Source organism: Gekko japonicus, unplaced genomic scaffold (assembly GCF_001447785.1).
Source record: "Gekko japonicus isolate JY-2015 unplaced genomic scaffold, Gekko_japonicus_V1.1 scaffold1592, whole genome shotgun sequence".
NCBI lineage: Eukaryota > Metazoa > Chordata > Lepidosauria > Squamata > Gekkonidae > Gekko > Gekko japonicus.
In genome coordinates, this window is record NW_015175406.1 from 148084 (window position 1) to 166126 (window position 18043).

The 18043-nt window shown below is 48.6% G+C and overlaps 1 protein-coding gene across 1 annotated transcript in view; it reads left to right on the top strand.

Annotated features, from left to right (window-relative positions):
• Positions 1–9381: 9381 nt before the first annotated feature.
• LOC107122608 (zinc finger protein 197-like) overlaps positions 9382–18043 on the top strand; it is a 64597-nt gene continuing 55935 nt past the window's right edge. Inside the window, exons 1-3 of the mRNA XM_015425720.1 lie at positions 9382–10160; positions 10500–10620; positions 16903–17915. Coding sequence (XP_015281206.1) covers positions 9390–10160; positions 10500–10620; positions 16903–17915 — 1905 coding nt within the window. The 5' untranslated portion in view covers positions 9382–9389. The remainder of the gene's footprint in view (positions 10161–10499; positions 10621–16902; positions 17916–18043) is intronic.

Consider the following 18043-nt stretch of genomic DNA (forward strand, 5'->3'; position numbering starts at 1 on the left):
GGGGCCGGATGCCATGATCTTAGTTTTTTTGATGTTGAGCTTCAAGCCCACTTTTGCGCTCTCCTCTTTTATCCTGAGCAAGAGGCTCTTTAGGTCCTCTTCACTTTCTGCCATTAGAGTGGTTACTAGTTACTTGTGGGTCTTTTTTCTTTCTCCTTAGATGTAGTTCCCCTTCCCATATTTTTGGTTGTAGTTTGTAAAAAATCAATACAAAAGTCCCCTTAGGGGGATCCCCCCCAAAAAGGAAGATACCTGGAGACTTTGGGGGTGGATCTGGGAGAGGGTGGGGTTTGGGGAGGGGAGGGGCCTCAGCAAGGGACAGTGCCAGAGAGTCCACCCTTCAAAGCAGCCATTTTCTCCAGGGGAGCTGGAGATCATATGTAAAAGCAGGAGATCCCCAGGCCCCACCTGGAAGCTGGTAACCCGTAGCTACTTGGTCCACAAAGTGCCACCTCCCCCCCATCTCCCTGTTCTTAACTTTTGTGTTTCACACTTAATTCTCCCAACATAGAGAAAATGAGTATTTATTTATTTATTTAACTTACATGGTGCCTCTCCCTTCCAGGCTGTCTTGGGGCTGCTAACAAACATTAACAAATCTCAGTTTAAAAACATAATCCAAATAAAACTAGAAGGCAGCCCACATAAACCAGGCCTCACTAACTAAAAGCCAAACGGAAGAGCTCTGTTTTGCAGGCCCTACGGAACCTAGATAAGTCCCACGGGGCCGCATAACATCTGACAGCTGGTTCCACCAGGATGGGGGACCACCACAAAGAAGGCCCCAGGGCCAGGCACCACCAGCAGGTTGCAAGTTGCAGAACACACTTTTTTTTTGGGGGGGGGGACATGTCAGAAGAGACAGTCTGAAAAATTTGTAGCACAATTGCATATCCAAGGTAAACATGCGGAATGGGCCTCACGTCAAAATAAGATGTTCTTTGCATGCTCAGATGTACAGAGTTCATAAGCCCCACAGCTCGTTCATCACGCGAAGAAAAAGATACTTTGCACATTCTCAGAGACAACTGGCCTTCCTTTTTTTTCTTTCCCTTTTTTTTTTACATAAAAGGCCCGCCCCTGGAAGACACTATGCACATGTTCAGAGGCTCTCCGCTCCACTGGAGATGTCAGCATTTTTAAAAATCTAAATCTCTCTCACACGGCTGCCCACCTCGATCTATCCAGAGAGAGAGAGAGTTTTTGCAAGCGGATACCAAAGCCAGAAGGTTTGCATAGAGTGCGAACAACTGAAGCTCCACCAATCAGCACCTCTCACGGCAGCGGGGGCAGCGGCGAGCTGCCTGCAAAGGTTAAATCCACCGAGCGTCTCTGCGAGTCCTAGAGAGGCCAGGAAACATGAGAAAGGCTTGTAAAAAATATGAGAGAAGTCATTTCCCCTCTTTACAACTGGTGAGAAATCAGCTTCTGCATTTCTTCCTTGTCCCCCGGTCTGGGAGAACATTGCATTAGACAGCAGGGATCGGGTGAATGTGAAATAAAATAAAAATAGCAGAGAAGCTCAAGGCGAGATACCGAACCAGGATTTGCCAGGTAGGGCTACAGGGAAGGCGAAAGCTGTCTTCCAAAAGGTGCCCCCCTATCGGTGTTCTCTCTTCTCAACTAGACACACGCTATTTATAATCCCTACCTTATTGCAAATTGTTTCCTGTTTTTGCCTTTTGGGGGGGTGGTTTTTTGGTTTTTTTTTTTCCTTTTAAGCACTTTATTAGCATGCATATGTGCAGAAATCTCGAAGTGGGAGAGGAGATGCATCTGAATTCTACCAATCGGTGTTTTCTCTTCCCGACTAGACACACGCTATTTATAATTCATACTCTATTGCAAATTGGTTCCTGTTTTTGCCTTTTGGGGTGTGTGTGGCTTTTTTTGGGGGGGGGGGTCCTTTTAAAAACTTTATTAGCATGCACATGTGCAGAAATGTGCAGAAAGTGGGAGAGGAGATGCATCTGAATTCTATACCAAAATCTATTTAATTCCTCAAACTCCACCTTTCTTTAAATGTCTGCCAAACTAGTACATGTTATCATTTGCTGCTGTGACTATTTTATAAGGGGGGGGGAAAGAAAAACTAAACTCATCCATTGTGAGGTTAAGGAATTGTCTAAACATTCTGAAGTTTTGCAAACTAAAGCACCTACTTTATGTGCAGAAAGTGCTAGGTTCAGCCTCTGTTATCCCAGTACAGTCTAATGGTTGAAGTGTTGGACTACGATTTGGTTTTGCAAAGTAAAGCACCTACTTTACGTGCAGAAAGTGCTAGGTTCAGCCTCTGTTGTGTTATCCCGGTACAGTCTAGTGGTTGAAGTGTTGGACTACAATTTGGGGGATCTGAGTTCGAATTCTCACTTTGCCATGGAAGCTTGCTGGGTTACCTTGGAGCAGTCGGAAACTCTCAGCCTAACCTACATCACAGGGTTGATGTGAGGATAAAATGGAGAAGGGGAGGATGCACTTTGGGTCCCTGTTGGGGAGAAAATGCCGATGAAGTGAAAGTAATAAATAAATCCCCAGTTTCAAAGATCACCTAGCAGGTGATGTGAAAGACATCCACCTGAAACTTCGGAAAGCTGCTGACAGCTAGAGTAGACAATACCGATGTAGAGGGTCTGACTCCATCGAAGGCAGTTTCTTTCATTGTGGTCAGTTTGCAGATGCATCTTGTTCGGCAGAAGCCAGTTCACGAATAACGTTTTGAAACTAAATTACCAGTTCAGCAGAGCCTTTGACACCATCTATGCGGCAGGGGGCGATTTGTAACTCAGAACAGTGATCTTTGGTGTGAGAACGGTGGGATCTACACGTGTACCAGATCACATCTCTTTCCACAGATGAAACAGTGGGAAGGGGACAATTCATCCCTCTTTTCTCTGAAATATGTCTGACTGAATTCAATGGGCCTGACTTCCTAGTCAAGTGAAGATGCTAAGGAGAGTAGCTTTGCATGTGGAGGCCACTGTGGCTCAGTGGCAGAGCATGTGCTTGGCATGCAGAAGGTCCCAGGTTCAATCCCCGGCATCTCCAGTTAAAAGGATCAGGTAGTAGTGGAGGTGATGTGAAAGTCCTCTGCCTGAGTCCCTGGAGAGCCACTGCCAGTCTGAGTAGACAGTACTGGATGGACCAAGGGTCTGATTCAGGATAAGGCCGCTTCCTGTGTTTACTTGAGAGGCTTCAGCCTGCAATGAGCATAAATTTTGGTTTTGGTCTCTGAGTCTGGCTTCTCCTAAATTTTTGCTTTAAAAAATGAAACAGAGCTCGATCTTCTTTGGAGAGTTAGTCTCAACTTTGCCTATAGCTGCTAAAGTGGGTATTGCAGAAGCCAAAAATGAGAGATCACGGGAGGAATTCCAAAAACAACATCTGTGACAAAAATAACGAAGAGTCAATAAAGATAAGTTGCAAAAACGTTTAATGTAGTAATTCTGTTGAAAATTTTATTCTATTATCACTCACTTTTTTTATCGCTCACACGCTAACGAATCCTGCGCAATAAAAACAATTTGTTTCACAATATTTGCTTTATCTGATCATGTAGCAATCGCAATTCTTATCAATTACTACTTATCAACTCTAGAAGGAAACATTCCATGTTGACTTTCTAATAACAAGACCTTGGGTTCTGTTATTAGAGAGTCAATATGGAATGTTTCCTTCTAGAGTTGATAAGTAGTAATTGATAAGAATTGGGATTGCTACACGCTCAGATGAAGAAGAAAAGAAGAAGAGATTGGATTTATACCCCACCCTTCACTACCCAAAGGTGTCTCAGACCGGCTTACAAACTCCTTTCCCTTCCCCTCCCCACAACAGACACCCTGTGAGGTAGGTGGGGCCGAGAGAGCTCTTGACAGAAACTGCTCTTTTTCAAGGACAGCTCTTATCAGAGCTATGGCTTTTCCAAGGTCATCCAGCCAGGTGCAAGTGGAGGAGTGGGGAATCAAACCCGATTCTCCCAGATTACAGTCCGTGCACTTAACCAGGACACCAAAGCAAATATTGTGAAATTGTTTTCATTGTGCAGTATTAGTTAGCGTGAAAGTGGGTATTGCGGCACATTAGGAGAAAACATTTTTTTAAAAAAGGTTGAATTGCATTTGGAACAGTAGAAAAGAGCAAGAGTCCAGTAGCACCTTCAAGACTAACAACATTTATGGCAAGGTAGGAGCTTTCCTGAGTCTATGCTGTATCTGGAGAAGTGAGCAGTGACTATTCACAAAAGCTCCTACTGTGCCACCAATGTTGTTCGTCTTGAAGGCGTTCCTGGATTCTTGCTCTTTTCTGTTGCTACAACCAGACTAACACAGCTACTACACATCTTGATCTATCTGCATTTGGAATGTTTCAAAGAACTAATTTGGAATGTACGGATAAGTTTGTTTTTTTTAAACTTTGGGTGGTTTTTTGTTATGTAGGGGAATGGGTGGGGGAACATACCCCCTCGCTTTATAAATGTCCCCTTTGCTCTTCCCTTATGCATGTGGGCATTATATAATATATGCAGTGAGGAACAACAGCAGCAAAGGAATGTGTTTTAATGTGTTTTTAAACGTTATTGTGTTTATCAAATGGTTGTGATCCGCCCCGAGCCCGTTTACGGGATGGGCGGGATATAAATGCAAAAAACAAACAAAAATAAAGCAAATTTCTAGTCCGTGAAATCTGGGAAGGTTTTCTCACAAGGTGAAATCCTAAAAAAACTATTGTGTATCTAACACAGTGTGCTTGAGAAGCCAGAGCATGGCCGCTCTCCCCCCCCCCGGTCAGTGAATATAACATTCAACAAAAGAGCCTTCATCAGACTGTATAATGGTGGAGTAGTGTATCTGCTTTAGTCAGTGATCTTTGGTACAAGAATAGGGATGTCAACAAGAATATATCTCTGGAGGGGGAGAGGGTTGCCAGCCTCCACATGGACCTTGGAGAGCTCCTAGATTTACATCTGATTTCCAGGTGACAGAAATCTGTTTCCCTGGAGAAAAATGGATCCTTTGGAGGGTGGACCTAAAGGTATTATAAACTATTGAGGCCCCTCCCCTCCCTCAGCCCCACCATCTGTGGCCTCCACTCCCAAATCTCCAGGAATTTAACAACCCAGAGCTGGCAACCCTAGGAGGGATAAGAACCTAAGAAAAGCCCTGTTGTATCAGACCAATAGTCCACCTAGTCCAGCATTGTGTCTCACACAGTGGCCAACCGGTTCCTCTGGAGGGCCAACAACAGGGCATAGAGGCCGAGGCCTTTCCCTGAGGTTGCCTCCTGGCTCTGGGATTCAGAGGATTAATGACTCTGATTTTGGAGGTTCCCCTCAGCCACCATGGCTAGTATCCATTGATGGACTTCTCCTTCATGAACCTATCTAACCCCCTTTTAAAGTTCTTTATTCCTGTGGCCATCACTACATCCTCTGGCAGTGAATTCCACATTTTAATCACTCTCTGTGAGCCAGTTTGGTGTAGTGGTTAGGAGTGCGGTCTCTAATCTGGGAGAACCAGGTTTGATTCCCCACGCCTCCACATGCAGCTGCTGGTGTGACCTTGGGTCAGTCACAAGTTCTTTCAGAGCTGCTCTCTCAAGAGCAGTCCTCGAGAGAGCTCTCTCAGCCCCACCTACCTCACAGGGTGTCTGTTGTGGTGAGGGGAAAGGGATTGTAAGCTGCTCTGAGACTCCTTCAGGTAGTGACGGGCAAGGTATAAATCCAATCTCCTCCTCCTCCTCCTCAAGTAGTATTTCCTTTTGTCTGTCCTGAACCTACTGCCCATCAGCTTCCTTGGATGCCTTCGAGTTCTAGTATTTTGTGAGAGGGAGAAAAAGTTCTCTTTATCAACTCTGTCAACTCTCCACCCCATCCATAATTTTATAACTATAGCCAGGGCAGGAACTTCTTTTGGGCAGGAACACACAGGAACGGAGTTCCGGCTGGCTCTAGAGTTGGCCACGCCCAGCAGGAACTCATTAGCATAATAGGCCACACCCAACAGCAGAAACTCATTAGGATTGGCTACATTAGGGGTGTGTGGCCTAACATGCAAAGGAGTTCCAGCTACAAAAAAAGCCCTGGGTTTTGACAACAAACAAGGTAAACAGAATAAGAAGCAAAAGGTGGGTGTGGCTGGATGACCACACGTCTGGTAATGAGCTGTGTTGTTAGGGGTGTGGCCTAATATGCTAATGAGTTTCTGCTGTTGGGTGTGACCTATTATGCTAATGAGTTCCTGCTGGGCTTTTTCTACAAAAAGAGCCCTGAGCTATAATATAATAGCTATAACTGATCTATTTTAAGCTTGAAAAAGTCCCCTGGTACCTGAGGGAAATGCTGGCTGCAGGGTCCAAGGCAAGGAAGAGAGTGCCACTGTGGGTGAGACTTTATGAAATGTGCAATTTCCTGTCCAAACAGCTTGGATTGCGTTCTTTCTAGAAACCTCGTAACAAACTAGGTTTGAGAAAGAACTTACGGAGAACAGGGAAAGCGGACAGTTAGTGGATGACAATGTCCAGTTGCTTCCTGCCCCCTCAAAAAAAACAACCCTGCTGTTTGGAAGTGAAGGCAAAGAAAATCCTCCATGCTATGGAACTAGTGACCCACCAGGTCACTAAGGTCACTAAGTTCCATTAAGGGTAGGAACGGGCTTGCCTGTGTCATTCTGACTTGTGACATCACTTCTGGAACAAAACCATAGAGTTTTGGGCAAATCCTAGAGCGTTGCCTCGACACAATGATGTCACTTCCAGTTTAGCTCTGGCACGATGTCAGTGAAACCCGCCCCCCGCATTTCCCCCTCACCCGCCTATGAAGTGGGGAACGGGGGAAACAGTGCCAGGAGCTCTTCAACTGTAGCTGAAGACCTGTCCCGACTCTGTGGAGAGGCATCCTTTGATTTGGACTCTGCTATGGGGTTTTATCGTGATGTAGAGAATACACAGGAAGAGAATGTCAGGCTTTTCCTTTCCGGTTGGGAATGCCAAACTTTCCGGCACAAAAATCTGGTACCTGGATGGGACCTGGGGGTAAAGTACAGAGTGGTAGTTTAGGGTGGAGCCAGCAGTTTTGGGTGGGTCAGGAGGTAGAGCCCAGCAGGGGCTATGGCTCAGTGGCAGAGCATCTGCTTGGCATGCAGAAGGTCCCAGGTTCGATCCCTGGCATCCCTAGTTAAAAAGACCAAGCAGTAGGTGATGACGAAGAAGAGATTGGATTTATACCTCAGAGCGGCTTACAATCCCTTCCCCTTCCCACAACAGACAGTTCTGAAAGAACTTGTGGCTAACCCAAGGTCACACCAGCAGCTGCATGTGGAGGCGTGGGGAATCAAACCCAGTTCTCCCAGATTAGAGTCCGTGCTCCTAACCACTACACCAAACTGGCTCTCTGATGTGAAAGACCTCTGCCTGAGACCCTGGAGAGCTGCTGCCAGCCTGAGTAGACAGTGCTGAACTTGATGGACCCAGGGTCTGATTCAGTTATAAAGCAGCTTCATGTGTTCATGGATGTCAGGTGGGCCCAAGGCGGAGTCTAGTGCGAGCTGAGATTGGAGGTAGAGGAGAGTCATTTCGGCAGGTGAAACCCAACTCCAAAATGGACTAATCTCCTCCCATGTTCAGTTTTTGTGTTTGTTCTGTTCTGTTTTAAACGCCTGAGGGCTTTGTAAGGTTGGTTACTTAACCCGTCAAGAGATTTGGTCAGTTGAGCAGTCAAATATTATCAAAGAATTGTCAAGTCATTTGAAATAGGGGTGTGCATTCGGCTGTATCCGAGCAAAAAAAATACCTGAAAAATACCTTACCGGTATTTTTCGGGTATTTTTAAAGCCGATTACAGATTGGAAAATCTGACCAGCTACCCGTATAGCTGATCCCAAATAAAGCCGATTTTTTGTTGGCTTTTCCCCAGGTGTATTCGGCTATACAGAATAGCTGGGGTGGAGAGGTTTAAAGGGCTACAAAGATAACTTTCAGTTCTCTCCTCTAGGGTTCTTTCCTGCCTTTTGCTCTGGTTTCCAGGCAACAGGAGGGAGGGGAAGAGGCATCTCTGCAGCCCAATGGCAAAAGCACCTTAGTGGGAGCTGTTGCGCCTTAGAGCCAATCATTGCATGCTTTTGCCAGGTTTGCAACTTGCAGGGTTGTTGGCTTCAAATGTGAAGTCCAGGTAAGTAACTACCTTGCTTTCCCCACCCCATGTCCCAGGGAACAGGAAGAAGGGGAGAAGGAGCAGTGGCAATTTGGCAAACAGGATTTCAGGTGAGGGGGAGCACAGTGCTCTTTTGCCAATCACAGAAATTTGTTCTTTTTTGAAATTCTTCTGTGGATGGGCAAAGAGCATAAAAGCAAGGGTCTGGCTGAGCTAGACTCCCTTGCTGAGAGAGGTTTGGAGGGTGTGCGCTGTCTTTGGCTTCAGCGGCTGCTCTGAGCCTGACTCCTGCTGCCTGAGAGACTCTGCCTGCCTGGAGAAGAGTGAAGGCAGCGACTGGTTTGACTGAACAACATTTTTTTAAAAAGTTTGCTTATTTTACTATTAGTTGTTCTTTGGGCTTGCTGGGTAACTCACCAAGAGAAATTGTGTGTGTGAGACCAAGGCCCTCAGGCTTTTCCTGTTGTCGTTGTTCCCTTTGGTTTTATTTTTAGGTTTGAGTTCCCTCTGGTGTTGTGGCTTGCAGTTATTTTTGTGTCAGTAAGGCAAGGTTTCTAGGCATATGAACAATCAGATAGTAGACCAGGGGTCAACAACCTTTTATAATTAAAGAACTAAAGGAAGAGGAAGAGATCAACAAAGAGCCATTATGAGAAAGCTATTTGCATAACTGAAAGTGTACAATACTGATCATTGACATGTTGATTAATAATCTGCTACGTTTCTGCAGCCCAAACACTGGTTGCTAGAGTTGCTAGGCTGCATCTCGTTAACTCCCAAGAGCATTTAGGGGGCAGGGAACTGGTGCACTGGTGCCATTTCTGACAAAAACTGGAAATGACGCTGTGGGGCCCAAATCCTAGAGCGTCCTGTGATATTACTTCTGTTTGCTGCTGCAAGTGGTGTTGGCATAATGCCAGTGCGTGCCCCATTCTTTCCCCTACCCAGGTTTGGTCAGTTGGGACCTTCTGTGGCTGAATCTCCTCTTAGGCCTGAGGTTTCTGCCTCCTTTTTCTACACCTTCTTCTACATCTGTGTGTTTCTTCACTAACTTGGGCCTTCTCTTTCTGTAGAGCAATCTGCATAGTCATTTGGAACCCCCCCGATTGACTGTAGCAGGTGGGAAGTCTACAATAAGGGCTTGGCCAGAGGAAACGGCCCCAGAAGTCCCCCCCCCCCAAGATTTCCCTCTCTCCGGAGTTTTACTTCTTTGATGGAGAACTTGATTGTGGATTTGGAGGTGAACATGTCTGTGGAGGAACGGGCAGGAGCGCTCCCGCTGCTGGTGAAGGAGGAAGATAATCTAGAGGCCTTCAGGCTGTGTTCCGAGATGGAGGGTGCCAAGGCCCCAAAGATTGTACACGTAGGGAGCATCGGGGAGCTGAAGACGATCACCTTGCCATTTATTAAAATGGAGCCCGATGAAGAGGAGCCGCAACTCTGGGAAAACCAATGGCAGGAATTCTTGGGGTCTCTGCAGGCCCCTCAGTCGGGGTGGGGGGCCCCACCAGTGTCTGAGGAGCCTGCACCATGGGACGACGCTAAAGCCTTCCTGGCCTCCTTTGAGCAAGTGGCAACAGCGTGTCGGTGGCCTCAGGAAAAGTGGGTGACCTTCCTTCTGCCGGCCCTCAGCGGAGAAGCCGAGCTGGCCTTCAGCAACCTCAGTGTCCGAGACATAGAGGATTATGGGAAGGTGAAGGCGGCCATCTTGCAAGCGGCGGCCATCGTGAGGGAGAAGCGGCGCCAGCGCTTCAGACAGCTGTGCTACCAAGAGGCGGAGGGGCCGAGAGCGGTTTATGGGCGACTCCAGCAGCTTTGCCGTCAGTGGCTGAAAGCGGAGAGGCACTCAAAGGAGGAGATCTTGGAGCTGCTGATCCTGGAGCAGTTCCTGACCGTCCTGCCCCAGGAAATGCAGAACTGGGTCCGGCGGTGCGGCCCAGAGACCTGTATCCAGGCGGTGGCCCTGGCGGAAGAGTTTCTGTCGAAGCAGAAAGAAGTTGTCAGACTGAAAGAGGAGGTAAGAGGGTTTGGTGCTGATATTTCAAAAAGGGGGTCCAGTTTCCCTTCCAAAAGACCAAAGCTGGATTCAGACAAACTCTGAATCCCCAATTTTTACATCCCCGCAGTGGTGAACATCCAGAGATCTATTGTGTGGCGTGCTGCGTTGTCGCCATTGTGTCTTACGTCGGGTTTTTACAGTGTGCCCAAATCCAGGCAACAGTGGAGACAGATAAGGAACAGCTGGGGACAACCATGTCTGTGGGGAATCAAGTGATTGTAGGCATCTGCCCCTCTGGGGAGGAAAACCGAGACCCGTGCCATCCCCCTTGATTGGGATCTTCCACTACTGTTTTAGGTGCCGGATTCTTGGGAGGGGGTGGCTGTGAGTCCTGCTGAGGGCGATGAGATTCCGCCGCCAGATACGTGGATTGACCTGGACGCAACACCAGATTGGGAAGGAGCTGAGAAGTCCACAGGTAAGGCTGTGCTGTGGTAATTTTCCCCTCACTGCACAAACGTGCAGAGGATGCTTCTTGTGAGAGCCTACAAATACAAATTTGCTGAAGGCCTAACTACGTGTCACGTTTTCCCCGGATCCTGGGAATCAGAAGCAAGTTTCCCTGCTTGAAACGTTTCCCGGGCATGTGGGGACATAAATCAGGTTGGGGCGATGGGGCTTGAGCCATTGTTGCCCTGTCCCTCCGGGGCCATTTTCCCGACCTGAAACAGCTCTGGGTCGGATTGTCAGGTCTCTCCGGCCAGCGGCCCCCAAACCCTGCTTTTACTCAGTAGGCCGACAGGGGGAAATAATCCAAAAATTACTGCTGCGTTGAAGGTGTGATGGTATTTCTGAGGCAAACCTGGAAATGAAATCATGCCGCTCTAGAATTCAGTGGAAACTCTGTGGTAAATCCATAGATGTTCTGCTGAATCCTAGAGTGGTGTGACGTCACTTCTGGTTTTGCGCCAGAAACGATATCATTCTGTTGATGCTATGGTGTCTCCCTAGTCTCCCGCCGGGTGCCTGCCATCAGCCAGCAACCCTAGCCTGTGGTGGGGGGAATATTTGCCCTGTTGCGGCTCCAGTTAGGGATGCCGGCCTCCAAGTGGGGCAAGGGGATCCCCTGGAATTACGGCTCATGTACAGATGACAGAGTTCAGCTCCCCTGGAGAAAATGGCTGCTTTGGAGGGTGGGCTCTGTGGTATTGTACCCCACTGAGGTCCCTGCCCTCCCCAGGCTCCGCCCCCAAATTTCCAGGGGTTTCCCAGCCTGGATCTGGCAACCCTACCCCCCCCCATCCCCTGGCAGTGGCCAGGAGGGACCTGGCAACCCTAGGCTCCGTGTGTACTGAAGCGTATACATGGGTTTCCCCAACTGAGTAAATAGCAACCCCTGCTGATATTTCAGGTTGGGAAAATGACTTGGGGGAATGTCCCTTCTCCATGCACCACAGTCCCAATCTCGAATTGGGCCCCCACTTGCCTGGAAACTCACAATACTCATCTCAGCGAAAGTCCTCCTGATGGAGCTGGACACGATCCCTTGAATTTATAACACATAGTTAAGCTTTGGGTCTGGTCCCTAAGGGGCCGTTTCTAATGCTGTTCTCTGTGTTAGCTACGACTTCAGCCCATGCTTTCTCCAAGGAACTCTAGAGCTGCTGATGTACATGGCTGCCTTGCCTTTTTATTGTCAGAACAGCCCTGTGAGGTAGGTTAGGCTAAACAGTAGTGACAGGGGCTCCCTGATCATTCAACGATTTTTGTAATTCAGCATGACTTGAACCACGACCTGAACTTCTTTCTGTATACTGTCACCACAGAGATGGCATTTAGGGGATCGTCAACATTTACCGATGTGGTATGGAAAAAAGACAACCAAAGAGGGAAATGATAGTGGTTTATAAAACTTTAATTGTGTGTGTGTGGGGGGGAGGGAACAGAGAGAAACCCAATGAAATTTACAGCAGTACATTCAAGAGAGACAAAAGGAAGGACTTCTTCCTGCAATGCGTAACCGACTTCCCTTCTTGTTGCTGTGTTATGCCAATAAAGGTTTATGTATATAACTGACTTGTGGAACTCCCTGCCACCAGATGTAGTGATGCTCACTGGCGTATATGGCTTTAAAAGGGGATTAGTGAAAGTCACAGAGGAGTGATCCATCAAGGGCTGTTAACCATGACCACTAAATGGAGCCTCTGTGTTCTCAGGCCGTGTATCTCAGAATGCCAGTCACGGAGGAGCATTTGGTAAGTGAGTGCAGTCAGGCCCGTAGCCAGGATTTTGTGGCTTGTGGGGCAAAAAAATTTCTGGTGGGGCTGCCATTATTTTTATGTCATCTTCAATCCACTCCCAAGCCCAACCACCGGCCCTTCAGCTGATCATCGGGGAGCAGGTGGCCCGCTAATCAGCTGGAGGGCCGTTTAAGTCCTGCAGGAGGGAGGGAGAGGGGCATGCGCTCCCCCCCCCCGCTCCTCAAAAGCATGTAAAGGATCCCTTTGAATGCTTTTGAGAAGAAGTGGAGGGGGCCCATGCATTCAGGGCCCCCCCATTCTTCTAAAAAAATCTTCTCAAAGAAATCTTGTGGGAGTGGAGCCCAATAGCCCCACTGTAGCTACGGGCCAGAGTGCAGTGCCGATGTGTATAAAATGGTTACACTGCACCGAAGTTAAGGGGGCACGAGTTCATTTCCAGGCAGTTTTATCTTAATCCCATGGTTGGTTTGCTTTGGTGATCCAAGAATTCCCTTGCTTTCTGGGAGGGGGCGGGGAGTCTATGACAGCCGTACACTAATGCCAGGAAAGGTGGATGGAACCTCCATCTTTAATAGCAGTATACCTCTGAATCCCAGATTTTGGGGGTGGAAGGAGACTGGCAAAAAGGAAGTGTCGCCTCTATACCTTGCTTGTGCGCTCCCGCAGAAACCTCCAGATGGGATGCGGTAGCCACTTAAGCCCCATTGACTACTAGAGTTGCCAACTTCCAGGCTGTGGCTGGAGGTCTTCTCGAATTACAACTGGTCTCCAGGTACCTCTGGAGAAAATGGCGGCTTCGGGAGGTGGGCTCTGTGACGTCATACCCCACTGAGGTCCCTCCCTGCCACAAACCCCGCCCTTCTCAGGCTCCACCCCCCCAAATCTCCAGGTATTTCCCTACCCAGAGCTGGCAACCTTATTGAGCACAGTGAACAAACATGCATGGGAATCGGGAGAGAGGAAGGCCACACACCTCAAGCAATGAAAATTCGGTTTGCGGGAGTACAAGCAGAGGGCAGCGAGTTTCCGCAGCTTCTCCTGGCAGTGCCGTCTCTCCCGTTGCTGTGGTTACCGCCATAAAATTTTATTCGCCCCATAAATACAGGCAGGCGGCTGCGCTTCAGGGTAACATCCATTGCAAAGCCAAGTTGCCCTGCTATTCAAGAACAACCCTGACTTTGACAGAGGGTGTTTGTCCCCCCCCCCAGATTTCCCGGATGAAGTAAATAGGCATAGGAAGCGTTCCCCGTTTTTTTAAAGGCTTCCTTTAAGCTGTTTGGAGCCTTGACTGCATTCTCACAGTTGCTGTTTCTTTGCAGGCTCTGAACAACAATGAAAAAAGTGTGAAACTCAGAGGTCATTTCGGGGGGGATCGCGGGGGATCGCAGTTCCCCCGGGTGAGGTACGGGGGGCGGGGCAGCCAGGAGGAGGCAGGAGAAGAGGGAGGGTAAGTTGCTCCCTCCCTGCCTCTCCCCCCCCCTGCCTGCCTGGGGCCAGGGAGGGCCTTCGCGGGGCTTCCTTGCACTTCCGCCGGCCTTGCAGGTCCACCGCCAGGCCCCTCATGGGGCTCGGCAGTGGAGCTGCAAGGCCGGCGGCGGCGGCCGGGACCGTTGGGGGCGGGGTGTGTGGCCTTATGACACACGTCCGGTGATGTCAGGGGGTGTGGCCTTATGACACACTTCCAGTGATGTCAGGGTGTGTGGCATATGCTAATGATTTATGCTAATGAGTTCCCCTAGCTCTTTTTCTACAAAACGATCCGTGGTGAAACTTTAATCGGCACGCTTCTTCTTTTTTTGTATTTTTGTGTGTGTGCATGTGTACACGCGCACGCACCTGGAAGTCATGACGACCTCACTGGGGGCCTGGAGGATATTCAGAGCGGTGGCTGAATGAAGCCTGCCCCTGCCCTCCTCACTGCTGGTATCTCCAGGAGGTCTCCCTTCCAAGTCCTGGCCAGGGTCGGCCCCACTTAGCTTCCAGCGAGATCCGGCTTGCCTGGGCTACCTAGGTCAGGGCGCTTTAATCGGCACTCTTGTGTGTCACGAACAACAGAAACTCTGTAATGCGGCACACAATCCCTGCCTGTTTTTCACAGAGATGAATTTTTGCTTGTTTGCTGTCGTTCTATCCTGCTTTTCAGCCTCGTGTCAACCAAAGCCAGTCTTGTTGATAAAGAGAGACGGGCTCTGCCCTCCGGCTTGTAAACTGGAAAAGACAAAACATGAGGGCAAGGGGAAGTGGGAGGGATAAGACAGGGGAGGGAGATCGGCTTGAGAACATTTATATCCAGTTGGACTTCCCCCCCGTTACTGTAGGTTGGACGAAAAATGGTGGAACTCTCCTAAGTAGGGTTGCCCGGTCCCTTCGAGACGCCAGTGGGGGGATGGGGGGACGCTCCAGGAGCTGGGAGCATAGCCCCCACCGCCCCAACGTCACCAGAAGTGACATTGTGCTCCATGCCTATGTCACCTGGAAGTGATGTAGGCATGTTGGGGGCAACACTCTTGTTTTTGGGCAAAACTGTATGGTAACATCGCCCTCAAACCATAGAGTTTTGCCCAAAAACTAGAGCGTCACCCCCCCAACGTCACCGACATGCCCCATGTCACTTCCAGGTGACATAGGCACATCACTCTACATTGCTGTTGGGGGGATTTCCTCCCACCAGCCAGTGGCAGGCAGGAAACCGCAAAACCAGGGGATCCCCCACCCCCAACTGGGAACTGGCAACCCTTCTCCTGAGGCCCTTTGTCCTGTGGCTAGTAACAGAGGCCTTTCTTTTTCTTTGCTCCTGTGGTGTCACAAAAACTGGCAGGGGAGAAGGGGACTAGGTTCCTTCTGCCTGCTTTTTTGTCAGGCCATTATATACACGCACACCTGCCTTGACCCGCATTTTTCTCTCCTTTATTTGTTATCCCTTCCCAGTTGAGACCCCTTTCCTGTACTGACAGTGCACCCTAGGTGAAGAAGATAGGCCCCAGGCAGATTTGGGCGGCGAGGGCTCACTTCTAATGTGATATCCCCTCATGCGAGCGCCTTCTGGTCTCACACGGAGCAAGAGCCATATGCTGAAGATGGCCTCCTGTTCTCTGATTCCCGCATTACATGAAGATCACTGACAAGATCCCCTGAGTGAATGAAGCAACCATGAGCAGTGTTCCCTCTAAGCTGAGTTAGTGTGAGCCAGCTCACAGTTTTTTAGCCTCCGGCTCACACATTTCTGTCTCAGCTCAGGAAGGGACGGCTCCAGAGCAAACTAATTTATGCAACAGCCGAATTGCTCACTCACAACTTTAATGCCAGTGGCTCACAAAGTACAATTTTTGCTCACAAGACTCCACAGCTTAGAGGGAACATTGACCATGAGATCTGAGAGGAGAGACCTGTAGGGAACATGGAGGGTGTAGATTGGGAGTAAAATTGTGGTAGTGGGGAAGAAGCTGAGATAAACTGAATCCTGAAAGAGGGGAATACTATGGGCATGACAAAAGAGGCACATCTCTGTTAGAGACAGCTTGGTGTAGTGGTTAAGAGCAGCAGACTCTAATCTGGAGAGCCGGGTTTGATTCCCCACTCTTCCTCCACATGAAGCCAGCTGGGTGACCTTGGGTCAGTCACTGTTCTCAGAGCAGTTCTCTCAAGAGCAGTTCTCTCAGAGCTCTCTCAGCCCCACCTACCTCACAGGGCGTCTGTTGTGGGGAGAGGAAGGGGAAGGAGTTTGTAAGCCGCCCTGAGACTCTGAGTGAAGGGTGGGGTATAAATCCAACTCTTTTTCTTCTGTGAAAATGCCAGCAGTAGGCTGGTGCAGGCTCAGTTTGCCTCTGGGCTCTGCAGGAAAGGAAGAGGGGTTTAGCTTTTCAATCACTGCTCGGTTTTGTGATTCAAAACTTGTTTACTGGCCCTGCTGACAATATTTTAAAGGGAGAAAAGAAGTGCCCTTTAAAAACATGCCTTTTTCCTCCCCTTTAAAAGGCTATTGAAGTGGAGAGCCCAGTTTTGATCAGAGAAATGGAGTGGACGCTGAAGGGTTAAAAATCCTTTCCCCCCCTTATGCATGACCCTAATGTAAAATGAGGTTGCATGAGTCGCATGTGTAATCTTGGTTGCCCTGGAAGGTCCCAAGCCTGCCAAAGAAAGGGCCACGCAGCTCAGATTTCAGTGATCACATATATATATATGTCCTGCTCTGTTTCTGAGGAGTTCAGAGTATCCTGTCTGAGAGTGTTTCCCATTTAATCCTCCCAACAACCCTGTGAAGTAGGCTACACTGAGACAGAATGCCTGTCGCAAAACCAGCCAGTGGGCTTCATGGCCAAGCATGGGATTCGAATCTGGATCTCCCCGATTCAGCTCTCGACAGTGTTAGAGAATGACAGCAGGCTACACACGTTCAGAGGTGCACTCTACTATCGCATCTTCCTCCTAGATTTCTTATTTGATTGTGTGTTGGAGAAATTATCCAAAACAGGGCATGTGACTCTTGCTTGTTCCTCCAGGTGCTGGGCAGGTGCTTGTGAGCCAAGTGGATAATATACATGAAACTCACTCTGAGCAGGTGGCCCCCGAGGAAGTATTGCCAAAGACGGACAGCACTTACCAATATTGCAAGGAGGGAACGGGGCCTGTGAGTCAGGAGGAAGCGCAGGGTGAGCAGAGACCCGAACCAGGCAAGAGCATGGATGCACCTATTCTGATTGGTGAAGGTGATTTTAATCAGGAAGACACCAAGGATGGCCTAAAACTCCACATTTGTCAGTGTGGGAAAAGTTTCAGAAGAAGCTCCGACCTGAGAGTGCACGAGAGAACTCACACTGACGAGAAGCCATATAAATGTTTGGTGTGCGGGAAAGGCTTCCGCCAAAAGGGAAACCTTTCCACGCATGAAAAAATTCACACTGGAGAGAAACCGCATAAATGCTCCATTTGCGAGAAAAGTTTTGCTAGCGGCTCCAACCTGATTGCACACGAGCGAATTCATGCCGGAGACAAACCGTTTCGATGTTCTGTATGCGGGAAGAGTTTTGCTAGTGGCTCCAACCTTATTGTGCATGAGAGAATTCATACCGGGGAGAAACCTTACAAGTGTTCGAAATGCGGGAAACGCTTCCATCAGAAGGGAAACCTTCGGACACATGAAAAAATCCACACTGGCGAGAAGCCACATCAGTGTTCTGTATGTCAGAAATGTTTTGCTAGTGTCTCTAACCTTATCGCACATGAGAGAATTCATGCTGGCGAGAGACCATATGAATGTTCCATCTGTCTCAAAAGTTTTGGTTCTGGCTCCAACCTAATTGCGCATCAGCGAATTCATGCTGGAGAAAAACCTTACAAATGTGCAAAATGCGGGAAAAGTTTCCACCAGAAGGGAAACCTGAGAACACATGAAAAAATTCACACCGGAGAGAAACCACATCAATGCTCCATATGTGAGAAAAGTTTTGCTAGCGGTTCCAACCTCATTGCGCACGAGAGAATTCACGCTGGAGATAAACCGTATCAGTGCTCGGTGTGTCAGAAAAGATTTAGTACCGGTTCCAACCTTATTTCGCATGAGAGGATTCATACCGGAGAGAAACCGTATAATTGTTCAAAATGCGGGAAAAGTTTCCGTCAGAAAGGGACACTTACAGCCAA